General features: G+C 54.3%; 1 protein-coding gene across 6 annotated transcripts in view; it reads right to left on the reverse strand.

The window, feature by feature from the left end:
• Positions 1–23,151, reverse strand: part of NOS1AP (nitric oxide synthase 1 adaptor protein) — a 77,955-nt gene extending 54,804 nt beyond the window's left edge. For 2 of the 6 annotated variants that reach the window (XR_013775322.1, XM_079314161.1), the window contains exons 1-2: positions 22,931–23,144; positions 13,633–13,704 (exon numbers count right to left, since the gene is read on the reverse strand). Coding sequence is in view for 5 of the 6 variants with exons in the window: in XM_079314161.1 (XP_079170287.1) it covers positions 13,633–13,704; positions 22,931–23,035 (177 nt within the window). In the remaining variant the exon portion in view is untranslated. Of the gene's footprint in view, positions 1–13,632; positions 13,705–22,930 lie in introns of all 6 variants that reach the window. The other 4 variants (XM_079314159.1, XM_079314158.1, XM_079314160.1 and 1 more) reach the window with 4 other exon arrangements.
• Between the last annotated feature and the right edge of the window lie 725 nt (positions 23,152–23,876).

Here is a 23,876-nt window from a genome sequence, read left to right on the forward strand (position 1 = left end):
CTGCCCCTGGCCCTCCTGAGGCACAGGGGGTGCATTTCTCCTCTCATCCTCCTGGCAGTGTCCCTGCAGAGCAGTGCTGCCCTGCCTGTGACATTCCCAGCCTCAGTGATGCAGTGGCTCTGGCAGCCAGAGCCAGCAGGCATGGAAAGCTGCTGGCCCTGACCTGTGATCAGATGATAAAAGACTGAGAGCACAATTCCTCAATGCCTTTTGAAGTGGCTGCAGGGGATGGGAGATTCAGAAGGTCTGGAAAACAGCGTGGGGAGCACAGCTCTGCCCTGAGCACTGACCACACAAGCCCACCCACACTGGGGCTGAAGGGCTGCAGAAAGCAGAGCTCAGGCTCCACTGTGGCTGTGGTGAGGCTCAAAGCCCCCAGCACAGCCCCACGTGCTGCTGGCAGGGTTTATTCCTTGTGGAGAAGGGTCTCACCAAGGAACCCATCTCTGTGGGCTTCCCATGCCATCCCCATCACTGCATCCCAAACCCCTTTCTTTGTGTCCTGTCAGGACACTGCACCAGTGCCTGGCACATAACACTACAGAAATGTCTTGATTTAGCCCTGAAAGCCTGACAACCTTGGACTAATTCATCCAGTCCTTTCTGAGGCTCTGCATGTCATTTTCCAGGAGCTGCAGGCTGATCTGGAAGCTCTCTGCAGCACCCAGGGTGTCCTGACAATCACTGATCATACACATCCAGCTGCATTTTGGAGCTCCTGGTGCTGGGGGATTTCTGCTCTGGGCTACCACAAGTGCTAAGAGATGTGGGCTTGGGAGAGAGAAAAACATCTCAGGGTAAGACAGATTATTTTAGTCTGGTTTTTTTTTTTTTTTGATTGCTGCTTTTGAGGGGCTTCCTAGTTTGGTCTAAGGGAGTGTCACTTTGAGCCCCAGAGACTGCAGGGGGTGAACCCAAACCCCTTTACTTAAGGGGGCCATGGAAGAACATTTCTGAACAAGTGATCAGGACCTCCCTGGCTTGGAGTTGTTCTTGATGACAGAGATCTGCTGTGCCTGCCCATGTCTGTCAGCATTCCCCCTTCTGCTGCAGAACAAAGAGGGCTGCAAAGCATTGGGATTGAGCTGGGAGGAGAGCAGAGCCAACGATGGCAGGGTGGAAATGCCACCAAAGGGACTCCAGGATGGTCTGCACAGCCACAGCCACTGCACCCAAAACAAGCAGCTACAAGGAAAGGAAAACCCACATGTTTCCACTGCCACCCATGCTGGGAGTACATCCTGCATTCCCAAAGATGTGCAAGAGGAATTCTCTGTACTGGGAGTGGGTGGCAGCAATTCACCCTGCACTCTCTGGGCACTGCACTGGGATTTGGGGACTGCCTGAGGAGAGAAAAAAACACATTTCAAACGTGATGAGCTCAGCTTACCCATGGCTCTTGTCTTGGAGAGATGAATCCTAGCCTACAGCTAATAAAGAACTGATACAGAAATAATTATCCAGCTTGAAATCAAGAAAGGAAAGAGGATTTGCACAGCATGCCATGATCCCCTTTGGTTTCACACATGCAGGATTCACTGTACTGCTGATAACCAATAAATGCCATAACAGAAGAGCTTTCTGAGCCTTCAACCCAGGCATTTTGCCCATCTTGGGTATGTTTCTGGACCTTAAATATCTCTAATAATACTACAGCTTGGGTTAATTACATTAATTCTTGTTTATAGCAATGTGGCAACGCCAGAAGAAAGAGAAGGATTACTTTCAGGAAATGCACAGAAAACAGAAAATCAACAAAATCATCTGTTCCTGGACTTGCCCAGCTCCATGTTGGTCTCACACTGAAAATTAAAATTTTTGAGCAAAAGACTGAAATTAGTATCTGAGTTACAAACAATTAAATGCCCCTGCAACTATTTGCGAAAAAAAACCAAGGTGGTCTCAGTAATGCAAAAGAAGTCCAAGATCACTCATAAAATCCAAGTGAATAAAGATTATCCCTTAAGTATCCTGCCCAGAAAAAAAAAAAAAAAAATCATCTTTTCAAATAGAAGAAAAACATCCACTCCACCAGAGCATGGGAGCCTTCCCATCGACCTTGGGTAGTGGGAGTCTATTTTCAACATCTGTCTTTTGTGCAGGTTCAGTATTTCACTAACTTTGGAAGGAAAAGAAGCCAGCTGGTGCATGCATCATTCCTACTGGCGAGTATTAAAACTGACCCTTTCTGGAGAGCTGAGGAACATATGTTCCTTAATGGAGAGCGCATGTAACCCTGTCAGCTTGGAGTAAAATATGTATGAATCCAATGTGTGAAAGCAGGGAAGACTCAGCATCCCTAGAAAGATGCTCCCCATCCCCATGGGGCTGTTTCCACACAGCAGAAGTGTGAGAAAACTCAAAACCCAAGGTCATGCACTGAGGAGAGAGATGATGTCGTTCTACATCCATCATCTCCCACATTCACAAGCATCTGAAAATGTTAACCTGAATAAAAACGCCCTCATCTCATTCCAGCCTGTCCTAAACTGCCTCAGGTTACAATTTAAATCTAGTAAGTAAGGGAAGGTACCAGGAATTTTTTATACAAATAGACAGAATATTTTTTAAAAGGAAGTTGCTCTAAGTGGTGAGCTGCCCCCATCCCCATCCACTCTCTCAAAACTTTTGTGTTCCTGCAGCAAGGCAGCAAAGTGGGGTACCCCAAGGCAGCTGTGCTGGATGCAGAGCTGCTGGCAGCACCCCCAGCTCCCCTGGCAGCTCCTCCTGCAGCTGGCTCATAAAATACCTCATAAAATCCCTCCTGAGTTAGACTTTAACCCCGGGTCAGGCCGGGCCTGTGCTCTTGATGAAGAATTAACTTATTAGAGAATGACAGGCGGGACTGAGTTCAGTGGGCACAGGCTCCACGGCGCCAGGAATCCACAGCTGGGGGAGGCACACAGCTCCCAATTCCTGCTGCTGAAAACATGGGGAGTGACAGCAAAGCTCAGACATGGCCAGCAGCTTCCCAGGAGGGGAGCCTGAGAAGCCTTGCTGGGATCCTGACAGCCCTAATTGGGAGGAGTGGCAAACCCAGCTGTGCACAGGGCGCCAGGATTTCGCTGTGCTGAGCCCCACAAAGGAATGGCACCAGCCCCTGTGCCCTGCAGGGACTCAGAAACCACCTGTGGTGAGGGGAACCTGCCAGGGAAAGGCTCTTTTTGCCTGGCCAGGAGTGCCAAGCCACGCTGGGGCTGGGCAGGGAAAGCAGGAGGAGCAGGAAGGCAGCACTGAGCCCTCTGTGGGTAACCCACACCCAGAGCTTGGTGCCAAAGCAGACTGCAGCCACACCACTCATGCCTTCCTTTTTCCTTCTGGGTAACTGGAGCAGTGTGCCTTTCAGCCTGAAAGAAAAGAGCACTGGAGAGAAGGGAATGGCTTTAAATATGGCTTTGCATCTAAGAAGTAGCAGACAGGTACAAGCTGGCCAGAAGCAGCCTTGCAGAGCAGAAGAGTCCACAACCACGTGAGCTGTGGCACTGTGTGGTGTCCAGGCAGGGAGCAGGGCAGCAGAGAGCCACAGTCCTGCCAGGGTTCCCCAGGCATGGAGCATCCGTCCATCCATCCATCCATCCATCCATCCATCCATCCATCCATCCATCCATCCATCCATCCATCCATCCATCATCCATCTATCCATCCCTGCTGCTGCTCCCAAAACACAACAGCCCTGCCAGGGCAGCTGCAGGTGTCAGGGGATGATGTGGCTGGGAAGTAGGGCACGTCCCAGGAGGGCACACAACTTCATCCAAAAGGCATTTCTGAACAGCTTCAGAGTGTATCTGACAGTCCTCTCCTCTGGGCTGCACTCAGGGGACTCAGGCTTGCTGGAGGGGAGCACACTGAAATTCCTGCTTAGCCTACAGATGAGATCAGCAATAAATGGACTGAAACCTGTTGTTAAAACTCTGCTTTAGCCATCCTACCCAAGTGCTGTGTCTGATCCTACCCTTGTGTGTGGGATCCCATTGCCCCCCAGTTCCTCTGTGCACCTCTCAATCTGGCCATGCCCATGCTGCACACCTGCCATGGGATGGATGCCAGCAGCACCTCCCTGCTCCCTCCAGCAGCTGGGAGACAAAAAGATGAGAAAAGGAGGGAAATGTGGGGATCTTCTCAGTGTGGTCACTTTGTTTGGAGTCTCTGCTCCTGCCACCACAGCTGTGCCCATGGCACTCACACTTGCAGCAGGGATGGGTCCCATAGTGGGGCACAGAAACATGGAGATATCTGAGGCCAGGATGAAGGTTCCCACTTCAGTTCCATCCTCAGACTGCCACCATGGCATGGCCAAACATGCTGGAAACCTGCTCTTGATGAGAGCAGAAAATTTATTAGAAAATGACACCTCTGCTATCCTGGCAGTTGGGGTTTAAACTACTCCTCAGGATTCAACTTCCCCTGCCCTCCTGCCTACACCCCATTGCTGGTGGTTTTTGGCACAAGCTGGACCTCAATTTAAGGCCACAGCAATTTGGAAGAGAGGAGGAATAATGAAGTACTGCATTCTTGTTCTTGAGCTTAATGATGCTTTTTAAAACTCTGCCACAGCTCCTTGGAGTTTGCATTTGCACATATGGGAAATGCAGCTCTGAGGTACGTGTGTTTGTCTGAAATAGATATGATTTTGGTTTGCACTGACAAGGTCAGTGCCTATTTTCCCATCCAACTTCAGGTTTAATTTCGGTACCCGTCTGTGATGGTTGTTTATTCCCATTTATACTGATGGGTATAAATGGGAATCAGGCTAAAAATACCCATGTGGTGAGAGCAGCAGAGCAAAGTTAAGGTTGCTGCTTCAAAACCACCCCAGGATTGCAGCATACCCATCCATCACACAAAATATGTTTTCCAATAACATCCAATACTTCACAATAAATGCCTTCTGCTCGGGTTGCTATTTCCTCCTCCATCCGCTTCCTCCAGCCTCCCCTCGCTGCCTCCGAGTTTCACAAGTTGAGGTGGCAAACTGGGACACACTCACCAGCCATCTGCAGGAGAGGCAGCCTCACAGGAAGCTCAGAGAAATCAGAACTGGGAAGAATTAAATCAATACCAGTCACAGGGTTAAACTGAGAACAGGCAGCAACTCATGCCAAGCCTTTCTTTTGAAGACTTCCATTTGCAAGATGATTTACCTCCCTTACCAAGAAACCCTCAGGCATTCCATACCTCTCAGTGTGTTTAAAAAAAAACCACTTTTCAATCAGAGGTTCAGAAGAGGCCCAGCAGCAGCAGCAGCATCATCACTGTGCCATGAGGGATGCAGGAGCACATCCCTCAGTTGCACCAAGGCCACCAGGGTCCCAGTGCCACTGTCACTGCTCAACTTGTCACTTGACCAACACCAAGCTCAGGACAGAAAGCTGGGGCTTTCTATCCAGCCCAGCCATACCATTTCTCCTCCAGCCTGCAAGACCCAGTGGCAGCTCCAAGTGGGAGCTGGGAAGGCAGCAGCTCTCAGGCAGGTCAGTGCAGACCCTCTATCCCCCAAAACACCTCCCAAAAAACCCACTTTCCTTCCAGCAAGCCAAGGGAGGGATAACAGCACAGCACATGGCAAGCTGCCCCCTGCCTCCACATGCTGCCATCCCTGCTGGGGTGTGAATGAACTGGTGTGTGGGATACTGGTCAAACTGGTTATCACAATAACAGGGGCTGGGAGCTGCTTCCTGCAGCCCAGGAAAACAAGGGCGGGCTCTGTCCATCTGCTCCCACCCTGCTCCTGACAGCAGAGCACAGAGAGAGAGCTGTGCACGTGCCCACATCCACCACCTGCTGCTAGAATAGGCAGAGGAGCATTCCTTGGGAAGCCCACATCTGCCCTGAATTTGTGGTATTTTAATTAGCCATGTTGGTTTGACCTGTGCAGGCAGGGGCAGCAGAGGTGTTTGGTGCAAGCACTTTTTGAAGAAGGTAAGGAGCTACCAGAGCTGGAAATGCCTCTGCTCTTCCAGCCCAGAGTGGGTTTGAGCTCACTGCTGGACCCAGCTGGGCTTAAACAGCAGCACTGCAGCAGCTCAGCCCTTTACAATAATCCCTGATCAGCTCCTGCCCCTCTCTGCCTCGGGGGACCCCAGCACTGAGCAATGTCCAGCCTCCACCTCAGAAGGAAAACAAAATTCCTGCGTTCAAAATTAGCTTTTTCAAGGCAGCTGAGGTAAACCCCTGCCCACATGGATGGGTCAAAGGCAGGGCTGACACTGCAGAGGAGCACAAAGCCACCCCAAACCTACCCTGAGGGCAGGTGACAAAGCAAGGGCACCCTCAGAAGATCCCCACACAGCACTTCAGGAAGGTGTCAGCTCAGCAAAGCCAGCCAAATCACACTGAAATTTATGCCCCAAGTTGTGAAATACAGGATTTATTTCGGTTTTTTTTTTTTTTTTTTTTTTACTGCTCTCCCACTGTTGCATAAAAAGCTTGAGTAAGACCAGTTGGGAAGGCAAATGAGAATAGGCAGCAGTGCCACGCCAAGGAAGGCAATTCTGTAACTAAATCAGCGATGATGAAATTCAGACAATTAATAAAGAATGAATGAGCAGCAGCATTAAACGCTTGGTGCATCAGAAACAAGCCAGCCCTGTGGGGCTCTTTAGATGCTGGCAGTGCTCAGCAATGTTTCTGGGTTGCAGTGGAGAAAAGAGGTGATTATTCATATCACTCTTGCTTCACAGTTCCTATTTCAACCATAACTAATGCAGGTATTAAAACCCATTCACTAAATTCTACGTGTTAAAGGCAACAAGAATAATGTCCTTTAGAGAGATTTAGACAGACTTATAGGAAAAAAATTCCAAGTAATAAAAGTACCAAGATTTGAGGTGGAGTTAGAAAAGAAGGGTTGAAATGCACCTCAGCAGCAGAGCCCCAGATGAAGCAATGAGAGACAGAGGACAGAATGCCACTGTGCTTCCAGGAAACCCCAGCCAGGAGAGCACAGCAATGCTCATTTCTATGCAGGGCTGGGGGAAAGAAAAAAAAAAAAAAAAAAGAGTATTTGCTATCCAGGCCAAGTGTGCAGGAATCTGGCATCTACTCATTTCAGGATGATTTTATATGGCATTGGCCAAGCAGCCTCTCACAGGAAAAAAGGAACAGAAGCTGCATCTGCCAAGATGCAGAAATGTATCCTAAAAAGACCCTGGAGGCACTGCAAGGTGTCACCCCAGTCCAAAGGACACTGTGGGGACACATGCAGCAAAATAGGAAGGTGACATTACCTCAAACCCCCAAAATCACTACCAATACAACCCATCCCTGCAGAGCTTCTGCTTTATCACACACTGCAAAGGAGAAACAGAAAACAGAAAACACCACCAAGAACACCAGGCAGCTTCCCCAGCCTCCCACATCCCAGAGGTCAAAACAAACTCTGTGGATAATTTGGCTTTTCCACAGAGCAGGCTCAGTGGGCACTTGTCCACAGCCCAAACCTGGGATTTGGGAAGAGCCTCCTCACATCAAAGGCTCTGATTTTGATGCACAAAATCAACTGGTGGGAGTTGGATCCACTCAAACCACAGCAGGACAGGCTTTTTTTCACAAAAAGCCACACTCATCCACAGCTTTGGGCAATTCTGGATTTCTCTGCTCCTTTCAGATAAAGTGGATTCCTTAGCATGTAAGCAGAGGTCAGCACAGATGTGCTCTTTGTGCTGGAGATACACACACATCCCCCAAGCTGCCAAAGATCAGGGAATGTTTGAAGGAGTCCAGACCAGTCCCATCCATCATGTTAAGAGGGAGTTAAGAAAATGTCACTGGAGCAAAATGCTAAAACAAAACTGGAGGCCTTGGAGAGGAAAAGAAAGAGGTGGCTCTCTCAGATCATATCACTGCTGCAATCCAACAACAACACTGAAACAGCACAGGTCAGGCTGCTTCCTGCCAAAGGATTCTGCTGAAATTTAACCATCTCTGCTGAAGTTTCCTGTGGCAAATGCACACCTCAGGCTGGCTCCTGCAGCTTCTGCTGGAACACAGCAGCAGTTCCACGACTGGGAACTGCTTTGGTGGGGAGTTTTCCCTGTCAGGTTACACTCCCACTGCTGATAACAAGCCACAGATTAAGAATCTCTCTGTCCTTGATGGACACCCCAAATCTCTCTTTCCTTTCTGAGCACCCCAAATCCATCTCTCCTTGCTGGACACCCCAAATCCCTCTTCTCTTTTCTGGACACCCCAAATTCCTCTGCCCTTACTGCACATCTCAAATCCCTCTCCCCTTTCTGGAACCCCCAAATCCCTCTCCTCTTTCTGGACACCCCAAATCTCTCTCCCCTTGCTGCACACCCCAAATCCCTCTCCCCTTTCTGAGCACCCCAAGTCCTTCTCCCCTTTCTGGACACCCCAAATCCCTCTGCCCTTTCTGAGCACCCCAAATCCCTCTCCTCTTTCTGGACACCCCAAATCCCTCTGCCCTTACTGCACTCCCAAATCCGTCTCCCCTTTCTGAGCACCCCAAATCCCTCTGCCCTTACTGCACACCCTAAATCTCCTTCCCCCTTCTGGACACCCCAAATCCCTCTCCCCCTGCTGGACACCCCAAATCTCTCCCCCTGCTGCAGGCTCTGTGCCTCCCCAGGGCTCAGCATCCCTTCCTGCTGCACTGAGCCAAAACCACCAAGAATTAATTTTAGCAGGGAAGAATCTGGGGCACGTGGCATTTCTTTTGGAAGGCTGCAGCCCCAGGCTTTTGTCTCTGTGCTGAGGTGATGCTGCAGAGAACACCACAACAGATTAAATTAAAGGGTCTCTGGCCTTTGAGGACCAGCAGGGAAGCACAAGAGCAGAAAGGATCAGACACAGGAGTGGCATTCAAAGCTGATTTCAGTTTGGTCTGACTTGAATTCAGCCCAGTTCCCTGCACAGGGATGTGGAAGGAGTCTGACAATTCACAGCCTCTCTGTGCCTTAGGTTCTCACCCATAAAATGGATGCTAAATATTGCTGGACCCCTGCTTATCAGCTTTTTTAACCCCTTGGTGTCCTTTTCCTGGGTTATATCTCCCTGAGAGCCTGAAACCAGCCAAACCTCAGCACACCTCTCTCAAACCTGTTCCTCCTCATCAACAGCCTCCCAGACAGCCAGGAGCTTGTTAATCAGAGCCAGAAATTCACCCTAAAATGCAAAAGGAAGTGCAGGCAGCTATCTTCACCTGCAATCTCCCAGCAGCAGAAGAGCCTGTCCCCTCTTGGTGAGATGGTGGGGCTGCTGTGCACTGAGCTGGGTGTGGGACACTGGCCACAGCCTTTTCCCACAGTGACAACACCTTCAGCAGAGGTCTGAGACTCAGGCCACCACCAAAGGAAGCTCTGTCACCCTGCAGAAGGGCTATCAAAGGATGCTGCCTGCTTCAGGAACTCTACAAACCCCCACAAACAGCAACCACCAGTGTCAACCCCACCCCAAATCTCCCAGAACAGGCTGCTGACTCCTTGCCTGACAGCCAGGCTAAATCTATTCATACCTGGGAGGCAGAGTGTGCAACAAATCTTTCCTTTCTGGGCAAAAAAAAAGGGAAAAAGTTAAAAAAAAAAAAATAGGCCAAGGACACTGGCCCAGAGCAGGAGTGCTGAGCCACAGGGCACAGTACACATGGCACCTCCTGGCCCAGCAGCTTCCCCAAACCTCCTGGTCATGGTTTCCTTCATCCTCTCTGGCTCCAGCACATCCAGCTGTCCATCCCTGCTCTTTCCTGCCCCAGCCTGGCCACCCCACCCTGTTTTGGGCACGCTGCTGGGCCAGGTTTGGCTGAGAACTCGTGGACAGGGCATTGCTGGGAGCTCAGAGGCAATAAGCTTATCCTGACTTGGAGCAGCTCTCCTGGACACCTGGGCAGTCCTGAACAAAAGACTAATTCAAGCAGTGGACTGATGAAACACCAACCACAGGATGAGATCCCATTCCATCCATGCTGGCAGCAGTACCAGACTAGCCAGTGTTTTATTATGACATTAATGGCACTGGTGATGCCAGGAGAAATTCAAGGCTTCACCCCTTTATTGTGCCTGTCAGAGCAACTGAAATTATTTCAGACATGCTCTCAGCTCCTCCCAGATCCAACACTACATAATCTTGTTCATTTGGTAACCACATCAAGCCATTAGCTCATCAATAATTGCACCAAGTGCCATGACTCAGGTGGCCAAAGCATGAGCAGCTCCTGGCCACTTCTCACTGTGCTGGTCCTGACAGACAGACAGACAGACAGGGGAGGGCTGTCCCAGGCACCCAAATCCTGCTCTGTGCACAGGGAGAGAAAAGAAGAAAAAAAAAAAAAAAAAAAAAAGGCAAGGCAATGCTGTAAATGGCTTCTAAAAACCCACCACTGCAGGAGCAGGGAGAGCTGAGAAATATTCCAATTAAAGGAGCTCAGAGTTACACCAGGAGCTCTAGACCAACAACACACCAATTTTCACACCAGCCCAACTGCACCTGTGCCCTGCAGAGGATGGAAAATCTTGCTTCACACAAGCTCGTAGAAATTCAGCAGTTTTGCCAACTGGCTAAATTTGAGCTCAGCTATGCAAAGCAGCACAAGTCCCACGAAATCAGATGTACCTGACAGAGTGGGAGGTGTAGAGGAGCAAGATTTTCTAGTGCTTGGAATGCCTCCCTGTTTTGAGCCTGCAAAAACCAGCTGGACACTTCCCAGAAATGCAGAAGACTTCCACAGAGGCAGCTTTTAAGAAGTGCCTAGATGGGATTTCTGGCTCCAAAAAAAAATAAAAATCCTGGATCAAAGCTGCACTCAGCAATCCAAAAGGGCTGATTCCAAATTCTCCAGAATCAGGCACCAAGCCCCAGCCAGGCAGTGCTGGCTGCCCTGGAGACATGCCAGGGGCATGGGGAGGAAAACATTTGCAGGAATTTACACTTGCAAAAAATATACAATTGTCATTGTAATTTATTTTTAATATTTTTTTTTTTTAATTTTTGAAATTTTTTGGTTGCTGGAGACAGAACCAGGAGAGAAATCCAACCTACTGCAGCAATTCAGGGCATGAAGCAACATGGGCTGGGTCACCCTGCTTGGGATGAGGAGGAGACAGGAGCCAGTTGTACTCACTGAAGCCCCAGTGCTTGCCCAGGAAACAAGCCCTGGGAAGAGGTCTATTGTATTTATTATTATTATAAAATATAATATATTATTTATATATATATTTGTATTTTTATATAGTATATTTATATTATTATATTATATTATATTATATTATAAATTATTATTTATAGGCCATCAGTAGTCAGCAGGAGAGAGGCAGGATTTGGAGGAAATGCTCACAAAATTGCTCTCCAAGAGCATCTTTAGCATGGTCAATTCAGTCCTTCCAGGGCCAGGGATTTACACCCAGGTGCAGTGCAGGGAGGGTTGTGTCCCAGCAAGGCCAGCCCATGCAGGAAAGAAAATCAGCTGCCTCACACCCTTCACACAAAACTTCTGCCACTTGCACCTCACCATCTCCCACTGCTAGTTTTCTGAGCCTAAATAAACTTTTTCCTGCCTCTGGTTTCCTCATAATGCCAGTATTTGGGATTAAAGGGGTAGCTGTGCTCTGTAAGGTGAATTCCTGGGCAACAAGGATGTTTTGGTGTTTTTAATTTTTATTTTTTTGAGGCCTCAGAGTTGTGTCAGTCCTTCCACACTGAGGTGGAGCTCTGTGATTTTTGGGGCTGGAAGTGCATTGGTACAAAAGTCTTATCTTGGAGGGCAGTGAAGTGATATGACAGTGGTTCCATCCCAAACTCTGGACACAAGGAGAGCAAACCTAGTGCCATAAAGGCCCTCCCAGCTTGTGCCCCTCTCACAAACTCCACAGGGAGGACAGGACAGGAGGTGGGAAAACTCTTGAGGAAAGCCCACAAAATATTTACACATTGAAAACTGGAAACAGAAGAGCCTTGAAATCTGTGTCCTTTGAATGTGGTGCTCCTCACCTTGGGATGTGACTCCTCCTCTGGTGAAAGAGAAAATGGGATTACAGCAGGAGAATGCAGGACCTCTGTTGCTCATGGGATCCCATGGGAGCAGCAGAACAGCTCATCCCTCACCCCACATCCCTGCAAGGCTCCCAGGACAGAGCCACCCTGGAGGACAGGGACACTCCCTGCTGTGGCCCAAGGACACCCACGGCCACAGGACACCCCAAGGGCCAGCCCTTGCAAGCTCCTGCTCTTTTCAGCCTGGGGGCAGTGAGCTATGGGGTGCACATGGGGTTTGCCCCCCATATGGGGTGTGCTGCCCTCCCAGCCCCCTCTGCACACCTTGCTGGCCACAGGCTGGGCAGCAGAGCAGCAGAAAAACTCCTCTCCTGGCTGTTGGCCAAGCATTGTACAGCAAGGGTGTCCCATATCCTGACTAGAAGTATTTTGGGAAGCCAGATGACTTCATTAGCAGCTGACACCCCCGACCTACTCACTGCTAAACGAGCTCACTGCTGGCCAGCCCCAGAGCTGGCTACTCTGCACTTCCACCTGCACACTGCCATTTAGCAACAACCTGCTGCCTCAACCAGGCAGCACCCCGATTCCCATGCTGCTCAAACTCCTTCACAAGCACCAAAAAACCCTAAAACTCTTGCACTAGTAGCCTCTTCTGTGCTGCCAACAGGACTGTGCCACACTGAGCCTCTCCAGCTGGCACAGACAGGGACACACAGAATTGTGAAAATGCTGGAGGACAGGATTGGAGCAAGGCAAAAATGCAGGTGCAGGTGGAGGAGAGGCACAGGCACTGGGATTTGGATGGGGAAGGGGAAGGAGCAGGTTGGTTACACTGGGAAGGGGCAGGGTGGCCACAGTGGGAAGGAGCAGGATGGCCACAATGGGAAGGAGCAGGATGGCCATAATGGGAAGGAGCAGGATGGCCACACTGGGAAGGAGCAGGATGGCCACAATGGGAAGGAGCAGGGTGGCCACAATGGGAAGGAGCAGGGTGGCCACAATGGGAAGGAGCAGAGTAGCCACAATCAGGAGGAGCAGGGTGGCCACAATCCCAAGGAGCAGGGTGGCCACAACCAGGAGAAGCAGGTCCCACACTGGGAAGGGGCAGGGTAGCCCCAATCCCCAGGACAGGTCCCACACTGGGAAGGGGCAGGGTGGCCCCAATCCCCAGGACAGGTCCCACACTGGGAAGGGGCAGGGTGGCCCCAATCCCCAGGACAGGTCCCACACTGGGAAGGGGCAGGGTGGCCCCAATCCCCAGGACAGGTCCCACACTGGGAAGGGGCAGGATGGCCCCAATCCCCAGGACAGGTCCCACACTGGGAAGGGGCAGGGTGGCCCCAATCCCCAGGACAGGTCCCACACTGGGAAGGGGCAGGATGGCCCCAATCCCCAGGACAGGTCCCACACTGGGAAGGGGCAGGGTGGCCCCAATCCCCAGGACAGGTCCCACACTGGGAAGGGGCAGGGTGGCCCCAATCCCCAGGACAGGTCCCACACTGGGAAGGGGCAGGGTGGCCCCAATCCCCAGGACAGGTCCCACACTGGGAAGGGGCAGGGTGGCCCCAATCCCCAGGACAGGTCCCACACTGGGAAGGGGCAGGGTGGCCCCAATCCCCAGGACAGGTCCCACACTGGGAAGGGGCAGGGTGGCCCCAATCCCCAGGACAGGTCCCCACTCACCCGGATGCGCCGCATGGCCGTGACGATCTCCACGCGGCTGTTTGGCCGTGGCACATCCAGGCTCCCGATGTACTGCAAGGAAAGAAAGGATTTCAGCCCAGCTCCTGCAGCCCTGCAAAGCCCATGGCCCCACCCCGGCCTCTGGTACCCACACATGGAGCCCAGGGTCACTTCTGGGCAACGAGCAGCGCTTTTCCTGCTGCTCCTGAATCCCTGCCCGCCTCCAGCCATGAAGCTGCTCGCTCCCCACAGCACTGCAAGCTGCCAAAAACCCTTTTTCTAGCAGCAAAATCACTTCAGCCATCAGGCCAGCAGGACTCACTCATCTAGGCCAGGATCAAAGCACACAGGTATAAGCAAATATCCCCTCGGCTGCAGTGAGTCATCTATTACAGACCTGGATATTGGAATATCCCTAAAATAGCCAGACCAACCTGTCCTGTGACAGGCCCTCCATTATTTCACTGCAGCCCTGCCAAGCCCGTGGCTGCTTTTGCAGGAATGCTGAGCCTCCAGGCCGAGCCTGCAGAATAAAGGAGCTGCTTTGCTATTCAAAGGGGACCAAAGGCAGCGCCACTGCCACCCAGCACGGAGAGATGGGGAACAAAACGCTTTTTAAAACATAAAATGCAAGAGGGCAGGTTCTGAAGAAGGATCAGAAAACAGACAAGCCATGAAGAGTCAATGCTGAGCACTAAAAACGTGTAGTGGGGAGAAAAGCTATTGACTGGCCCTCTGTGCTCCCACGCTTCATCTCACAGCAGGGCTGACGTAACCCTGGGCAGCACAGTGTGGGCACCAAACCCTGCAGGGCTACGTGCCCTGCACCAGGGCCACCACCTCTGCTGGCACCATGGGAGCCCAGCTGGCTGCTCCCAGCACCAGCACCCACCTGGCTGCCCCAGAGTCTGCACACAGCTCAGGCAGAAGATGCTGAGAGGGGTTCTGATGGGGTCTGCAGGACTGGGATTGGCATCTCCAAGGAGGGATGGCACAGGGCAGGGGATGCAGGGCTGTGTGTGTGGGACAGAAGCTCAGGGAGCCCCTTGGTTCTGTTTCCAGCTCCCTGTGACCCCCCACAGCCATCCCCAGGCACGCAGCTGCAGCCTGGGGACACACAGAGCAGGTGCCCAGTGGCCAGCAGGGTGCTGAGAGGAGATGTGCAGAGGCAGGATATAAAAATAACCCCCAAACAGCTGGCGTGGCCACCACGTGCCGTGCCTTATGTAATGGGAATTACAGCCCCTCGCTGCCCTGCTGAGAGCACAGCCCTGGGAGGATCCCTGTCACATCCCTGCACAGTGACAGGCCATCTCAGACAGCCATTTCTCTGAGATAAGGGCTGGAAACCATCAGTGAAAAGCAGGAGCTGAGGAGGAGGGCAGAGCAGCTGGAGCCCTGAAGCTGCAGTCCCCATGCAGCACCTAAGGAAGGAGCCTTTCCCCATCCTGCTCTGCCAGGCAAACATCCTTGCTGGACTTCCTCCAAGCCTTCCCACATGGCTTTCCTGCCAGGGAGCACAGGGGAAGCAGGATTCTTATCCTACAGGAGGAGAAGGACAGATTTCAGCAGCCAGAGGAAGCCCCTGTCCTTCCAGCTATTCCCAGCTGCACGAGGTCACTGCCTGGTGATCCCTTTCCTTCCCTGTGCTTTCCTGGCCTGGGCAGGTGCAGAGCTCAGCCCAAGCACAGGCAGTGCCAGCTGGGCAGGAAGGACACAGCTGCCAGGCCACAGGAATTCCAGCCATGCCACCACAACCCACAGCCACAACTGCACCCTGGAGCCTCCCCAGAAACAGCAGCAGGCTTGTCTTGGTGCTGTCCTGCTCCAGATCACATCCCAGGTACCCAAACTGAGGGCACAGGTCACAGACTCTGCAGGATTCTCCTCTGCCTGGGTTCCAGAGCATCCAGCCCCAGGGTGCACTCACTGCTCACCATGACTGTGCTCAAAAACAACCCCCTCTCCCATCTCCACTCTGGAGGCAGGTATTTTCACTTTTTTTTTTTTACACATTTCACACACTCAGCAGATGGACAAAGTCTCTCCAGATTATTTTTGCCTTCAGGGCAGAAATCACACGTGACAACTGTGCTGCATAAGAGTAACCCTTCACAGCGTGGTGAACATCCCCCCAAAATGAATTTGGGGGTTGTCCCTTCAGCTGAACAAGCCCCCAGGCCAGCTGGGGGATGGTCTGAGAAGCCATCCACACTCAGCAGGGATGTGCAGGCAATGAGCACAGCCAGGGCTGCTCCTGCTCCACTCTCCTACTCACAGCACTAGTCTGAATTGTGGGAATAGGTGTGGGAGCAAGCAGGTGAGGCAGAGACCAGGCAAAGCAGCCTGAGCTTCCAGGGTGCAATACTTCCCACTCACCCACCCTGAGCCTGGGCTCCCTCTCTGCCAGGGCAGGAGCTCAGAGACCCCAGGCACAGGTTTCTGTGCCCCCAGAGAGGTGCCAGCACATGGTGGTGGCCCTGGTCCCTGCAGGGCTTTTGTCCTGGCTCCTGGCAGCATCCCTGCCAGCCAGCTGACCCCAGGGCCAAGAGAGGCAGGAAGGAGAAAGGAAGGTGCCCAGGGCAAAAGGGAAGAAAATAAAGCTGTGCAAAAGAGCCGACAAAGGAAATAAACCTGTGAAAGGACTCGCCCTCCCCAAGCCCCTGTGAACCACCACATGCTCATGAGCAGGATGTGGCTGTTCCAAATAATCACCTCCAGATCCACAGCCCCACCACCCTGCCTAGGGATGTGGGACAGAAATGGAGTCCCCACACCCAAGAGCCAAGTGGGATCAGGGGTCACAGATCCCCATGGGCTGTTCTGGGCAGCCTCCTCCTCCTCCCCAGCCCAATTAGGGGAAGAAAGGCCACCCACCTGCTGGGGGAATGGGCAGCCAAGGGGGTCCCTGGTGCAGTCCCACAAAGGCAGCCCTGACCCTGCCAAGTGCTGCTCCAGGCTGTGATGCCAGCACAAAGCAGCTCTTCTGCAAGGTGCTTTCAGTCCTTCCTATGCCCTGCTGCTCCTCATCATCCCTGTGCTGGGATCCAGCCTTCCATATATCCATCCCTCCATCCATCCATCCATCCATCCATCCATCCATCCATCCATCCATCCATCCATCATCCATCCATCCAGCCTTCCATCCATCCATCCATCCATCCATCCATCCATCCATCCATCCATCCATCCATCATCCACTCATCCATCCATCCACCATCTATCACCCATCCATCCATCCACCATCCATCACCCATCCATCCATCCACCATCCATCCACCATCCATCCACCATCCATCTTCCATCCATCCATCCATCTTCCATCCATCCATCCACCATCCATCCATCCACCATCCATCCCTCATCCATCCATCCATCATCCATCATCCATCCATCCATCTTCCATCCATCCATCCATCCATCTTCCATCCATCCATCCATCCATCCATCCATCCATCCATCCATCCACCATCCATCTTCCATCCATCCATCCATCCATCCATCCATCCATCCATCCATCCATCCATCCATCCACCATCCATCCCTCATCCATCCATCCATCCATCCATCCATCCATCCATCCATCCATCCATCCATCCATCTTCCATCCATCTTCCATCCATCCATCCACCCATCCAGGGGCCTGTCCTGGGATGGCAGCCCCCACCAGGCTCCTCAAATGGACCTTGCTCTGCCCCCTCCCCATGCACACAGCTCTCCTCTCTGTCCTGAGCACAGCCTACACCACAACACCCATGGCTTACAAAAGATCTGCCCAGTTCTGGGAAATGCCAAGGGGAAAAAAAAATTGGTTTTTTTTAAACAGAAAACAAAGGGGAATGTTCTGCCAAAGCTCTGTTTGCACAAGTCACTCAGCTCCTCATTTTTCCTCCAGGCTGTTGAATGCTGCTCGTTTTCTGCTCTGTCAGGAAGGAGTTTCTTTGAGGAGCTGCCTTTTCAGTGACAGCAGGTGGCAGGTATTTTGGGAAAGCTGAAGGCCAATGGCATCACTGCTGGGGGACACCTTGGCAGGGGTGTGGGTGGGATGGGTGGTGGGCAGAGGTGGGCAGAGGTGGGCAGGCAAAGCCTTTCTGGGGAGGAGATGCCATTCCTGCTGCTCTGCCTGCGTGCAAAGGTCAGGGCTGAATCATCCCCAGCTCACAGGGCAGCCTGCACTGCCTGGCTGCTGATTTCCAGCTCCCAGAGCCACCCTGAGCCAGGGACCCTGCCACAGGAACCACTGCTGCTTCCTAGAGTGGGGGGAGATGCTGGCACCAGCCCCAGTCCATCCTCAGGGCCAGCAGAGCCCTGTCTGGGCAAGGGAGGGGTTCCAGAGGTAGCACCAGCCAGGATGGAGGCACCATATGTGGGCACAAGGGTCCCCAAATTCCTAGAGAGCCCAGGGTGGTGTTGGGCTGCCCCAGGTACTGGGACATTGACCCTGCCACACATAGCTGTGCCACCAAGTGAGGGACAAAGGGCTGAAAGCTCTGTTCCTCCAGCACCAGGGGAACACCCAGCCTGTCTGCAGGCTGCCTGATAAGGGGTTCACCCCAGGCTGCTGCTGTCAGGGAAAGCAGGGACAAATCCACTCCCAGGACTCTGGCTGTCCCTCTGCTCCTGCTCTCCAGGCTGGCATGTCCTGGCTCTGCCCTGCACCTCAGGAACTCCCTGCCATGCAGGGTGGAAAGAGGGAAGTTTACTCACACACTGGTGGTGCAGGCTCAGAGGCCAACAGGGATGGAAAATTCACAGTGCCAGCCCACTGGAATGGAAAAAGGCCCTGGCTTCTACTCTGAGTGCTGAGCTGAGCTGAGCTGGGCACCTCAGCCTTGCCCCTTGTCCCTGAGCAGGGCTCTGCACCCCAAGGACAGCACACCCAGCCCTGGCAGGCAGGTTTCAGAGCCACCAGAGCCACCCAGCTGGGCATGGACACAGCAGGGACAGCCACTGCAGGGACAGCCACAGCAGGAACAGCCACAGTAGGGACAGTCACAGCAGGCAGGCTGTGTCCTGGAGGACACCAGTGCCTGTGCCTGCTGCTCTCAGCAGCACTGGCCCTGCTCAGGAGCTGCCCTGGGGCTCAAGTGCAGAAACCCAGAGCTCTGGGGGCTGCAGGACACTGAGCAGAGCCAGGAGCAGCACACCCACTGTGCCCTGCCACCAACCCCAACAGGGCTCCCCCAAAGAGGGGGCACACCTGTGCTGCAGGTGACCAGCAGCAGGGATGCAGTTTTCCCACTCCGTGCTTCCCTCCCCACCCTGGGCCTGGCTCCCTGCACCCACAGCAGGGATGTGCAAGCCCAGAGAGCTGCAGGAAGCAGGGCTGGGAGCATCCCAGCCTGCAGCTGCTCCCCTGGCACCTGCCCTGCCCGCCTGGGACCGGGCACACACGGCTGTGCCACAGCCAGACAGAGTTTTCTTTGCTAAGATCCCCACTAAGCAGGCTATGAGCTGACTTAACAAGCATGGCAGAAATATGCCAGTGTTTCAGAGGAGAACCTTTGTAGACTGGGGAAGGTTATTTATAGCCTGGAGGGAGCCATCCCGGGCTCAGGCACGCTGCAGCTCCGCTCTGGGCTGAGCAGAGCACACCAGAGCTGCCAGCACAAACAGCCCCCAAACTCAGCTGCCAACTGCTGCCAGCCAGCCAGAGTGCTGCAGAGCACCACACAACCTGCCTGCTGCCTCCCAGCCCTCCAGGAAAAGGAGCCTGAAGCAGTGCAGGGGAACTCAACACCTCCACCAGGGCTGCCTGCAACTCAGTTAGCTGTTATTTGCAGCTCCTGTGTAAATAAAAATACACACCAGAGTGGAAACCCACAGGTGCTCCCTGCTCAGGGCTCACCTGAGGCTACCATGGTTTTCCTGCACAGGGTTTCTCTCTGGAGCAGCTGGCAGTGCCTGGAGCCCCTGGAGGGTGGCAGGCAGGTGGGCTGGGCAGGTTCAGAGGAAGGGACAGCACGGATCAGACTCAAGTCTCCTCCGTGTCCCATCTCCAAACATAGGCAGCAGCAGATGCTCAGCTCAGTTTCCCACGCACAGAAGCAGAGAAAAGCACTGACAAAAATGAGAGAAAGTGCCTGGTTGCCAAGACCACTTAAGGAAAAAAAAAAAAAAACCCACCCCACCAGGCAAACACAAAAACCCCACCTGCTGCACAGAACTGCAACCCTCCCAAACCTGCAGCCTCACATCCACCTGCAAGCAGGGCTGGAATCAGCACAGGGGATGCCCAGCAGCCCCAGACCACAGGCACTGGGTGCACCAAGGACTGAGATGTGCTTGAGCAGCCACTTTTCCCCTTGTCTGCACAGGGGAAGCAGCAAGGAGCATCCTCACACCCACCTGCCTCTTCCTTGGAAACCACAGACCTCAAGGCACTGCAGAGGGATTAATGGGCCCAAAGGAGGGACAGCTGTCCCCAGACAATGGGCATTTGGTAGGTGGGACCTTGCTCTGGACCACAAGACCTCTGGGGCAGGAGGAAACCCCAGCCCAGCCCCAGGAGAGGGACAGTAACACCTCCCTGAGCAAACCAGGACTCACACAGACGAGGGTCTGGCCTCCCAGTGCCAGGCTCCACCACCCCACTCCATTCCCTGTGCCTGCTGCTCCCACTGGAGGCGTTGGAGTAGCCTGAGTCATCATTCCTGAATGTGCAGAATTGCTGGTGTTGCACAAGGTGGCCCTTGGGTTTTGTCCTGCAGTACCAGGGCTTTGGGAAGATAAGGAGTAAGCTCACATCCCTCTCCTACTCGTGGAGGTGGAGGAGGTGTGTTTCCTCTCTACATCCCCATTTATTTCACCACAAAACCACTGCACAGGTAGGAATTTCAGTCCATTCCCCTGCAGCTCCCAGTCCTTTCATCCAATTCAGCTTTCATCAACTTTCAGCTAACCCAAAAGAGGCCAGGCTTTTGAATTTACTCAACAGTTCAGACTGCAAGACAGAAGAAAACAACGTCCTGCCTCCCCCTGGAGCCAGCTCCTCTGACTCCCTGCAGCCTGACCAAGGCATCTCTGGGATACAGCAGGGTTTGGTGCCAAGACAACTGGCCAATGAAAACAGACCCAAAAGTGTGAAGTGCATTCCTGCTCCTAAGAAGATGGAGTGGGATTTTCCATCTCTTGGATTTATCTCCAGAAAATGGATTAACATAATCCTCAGGGGGCACTTTGCTCTGACTCGGTGACCCTGTGCCAGCACACAGAGGGGACAAGCCTCTGAGCTTGCATCAAGTCCATCCCCCTCTGCTTGACAAAGGTTCAAATTCTGCCTGCCTGTGGCCACCCAGGATGCCAAGACTCCTTCAGGAGAGACCCAGGAGGGACAGCAGCACGGATGCCAGCCGCTGCTGCTGGACCAAACACGCACCGCACCCACCACACGCGCCACTTGGAGCCAGCAGCAGCTCAGAGTGTAAGAACACAATTAAAAACTCCAGCCCATAAATCAGCACACCCTGACTCAGGCCCACAGCACCCCCCTGCAGTGAGCCCCAAGCAGGCTCGTCAGGAATCTCAGGCTGCTGCAGCCAAGAGCGCTGGTCCAGCTGCTGAGCTGCAACACCGGGATCCCCCTGCCTGCACCACCAGCTTTCCCAGGAGGATCTGAGGAAACAGCCACTCGAGTCCTGACACCCCAGAGCAGCGATTTCCTGGTTTAACCTTGCCCCAAAGTTCTGCTCTGAAGCACAGTTCCACACTTTTGCGGCTCGCGCTGGGTGCCCGGCTGCAACACGAGCCGTGCGGGCGTGAGCGCTTGGGATTCTTGGGGATAAGAGGAAGTAAAGGAGTGTAAGCATTTAATTAATCTCCAGCAATCTAATAAAAGGATAGAGTAATTGCCTCAGCCATCTGCATTCTGTATCTGGCACCGAGGGCTGCTGGAGAAGCCCAGGAGCAGGGGAGCTGGGTTTTGTGCGGCTCGTGCTCGGCGTTGGCGCGTGCCACCGGATACCAAATAAGAGAAAGAGGAGCTAACAAAGGCTGATGTGAGCCCTGATCAACGCAGCCAGGCCAGCAGCGTGGAGCATAGATGAGCCACCAGCAGGTTCCTGACCCCCTGCCCCACTCCCCAGGCCGGTCACCCGAGGCTGGCATGGCAGAGACACACGGGGATGGGCAGTGAGGTGCTCGGCAGCAGGTGAGAGCTGAGCAGGTGCTGCCACTACAACACCAATGGGCTCCCACCGACCAGCAGCAAAAGGCTGCAAAGTTGAGCTTGAGCAGCCCTACCAGGAAATAGTTGCAAAGCAGGTTTAAGTTTGCCCCATAAACACACAGTGCCTGCCACCGGGCAGGTGATAGCCTCTGCAGAGGAACCCTCCCGGCCCCGAGAAAAGGCGGAAAATAACACTCCGACACCCTCCGACCAGCCGCAGCCTTGCCCCGGGGGCATCGCACACGGTCAGATGCCAAATTTTCCTCCCCTGACAGCACATGTTCTCCGAACACAACAATGTGTGACAGACGCCTGCCTTCCCGCTTTTACACCGGGCTTTTCTCCTAAGCCAGCCTGGCTCGAGTATTTCCGTGGGTACGATAACCGTGCTCCCCGGGAGAAGCAAATGTTGTGTTTCCCCTTTCCCAGTCTCCTGGGCAGCCCTTTCCCAGTTTCCTGCTGGCCAGCGTGGCTCGCTCGGTGGCTTGGCTTTTGCCAGCCTGCGGGAAGCCACAGCCGACGTGGAGCGAGGGAAGGAAAAGTCCCAGCGGAAAAGAAAAGATAAAAAAGAAAAGAGCACTCCGCGCCAAATCCGCTAGCAAGGATGGTTTGTAGAGAAATAGCGAGCGTTTATTTCGGGTGCGTGCCCCTGACCGCGCACACTTCATGCACCAGGGTCCGGTCCGGGGCACCCCGCAGACCCCAGCCCCACCCCAACTCTGTGCCCACAGAGCACAGCCCGAGCCCTCTGCTCTCCCCCAGCCGGGAAGATGCACATGGACCCCGCTTTTGGGGGCAGCGTCCCCCAGCAGCATCACGGGGAGCTCTGGAGGGATGCGGGACAGGCAGGGATGCGGGGGCAGGGAGGGATGTAGAGGCAGGGAGGGATGCAGGGGCAGGGAGGGATGCTGGGGTGAAGCAGGAGGGTGACCCCACTCCATCCCACCACACTGGGCATCCCTACCGGACAGGTGGGAAGCCTCGCCCGACTCCGCAGCTGAGTTTAGGAGAGACTAGGCAACACCAAGGGGAAAAGCAGCAACCCCCCGCGGCTACGCCAAAGAGCGAGCTGTAAACCCGGGCATCCCGGGGTGCAGCGACCCCCGGGGCTGCCCCGCGCCCGCCGCCCACCTTGGCCTCGAAGCAGATGCCGTGCTGGAAGGCGTCCTCGTTGTGCAGCGGGATGCGCAGGTCGTGCCGGTCGTCCACCAGGTTGTACTTGGACTTGGCGGGCATGGCGGCCCCGCGGCCGGGCAGCGCTGCAGCTCGCCCGGCCCGGCCCGGCCCTGCCGCCGCCGCCGAGCCCGCCCGCCCGGCCCCGGGGCGGGGACGCGCCCGCGCGGAGCGAGCGGGGCGCGGCGGGCTGCGCGTGCCCGCGGGGCACCGGCACCGGCACCGGAGCGAGCGGGGCTGGGGCCGCTGGTACCGGCACCGGAACGAGCGGCACCGGCTGTGTGTCCCCTCCCGGGCGGCAGCGGCTGTGTGTGCCCTCCCGGGCGACACCGATGCCGTTACCGGAGCGACCGGTACCGGCTGTGTGTGCCCTCCGGGGCGGCACTGTTACCGGAGCGAGCTGTGCGTCCCCTCCCGGGTGGCACCGGCACCGGTACCGGAGCGAGCTGCACGTCCCCTCCTGGGCGGCCCCGGTACCGGAGCGAGCGGGACCGGCTGTGTGTGCTCTCCCGGGCAGCACCGGTACCGGCACCGGAGCGAGTTGCGCGTCCCCCTCCTGAGCGGCACCGTCACCGGAGCGGGCGGGACCGGCTCTGCGTCCCCTCCCGGTGGTACCGGTCCCGGTCCCGGAGCGGCAGCGCTGACAGCCAGTGCCTGGTGAGCGGGGCCGGGCTGGCGCCCCGCCGCCAAAATTCAAATAGGCGGGAAAGGCAAGCGGGGATAATGGGACACGGTGCCTGCGGAGTGACTCGGGGAGGGCGGGCAGCGCTGGGAGCGGGACCCGCGTCCCTCCGGGCGCCGAGGAACTCCGCACGCAAATCTTCGTCTCAACACGGTGGGAACCGAGCGAGCTGGAAGTGGAAAATCTCCATCTTGTGCTTAAAGAAGGACCAGCTCTTGAAAC

The sequence above is a fragment of the Erithacus rubecula genome (genome assembly GCF_903797595.1).
Source record: "Erithacus rubecula genome assembly, chromosome: 10".
NCBI lineage: Eukaryota > Metazoa > Chordata > Aves > Passeriformes > Muscicapidae > Erithacus > Erithacus rubecula.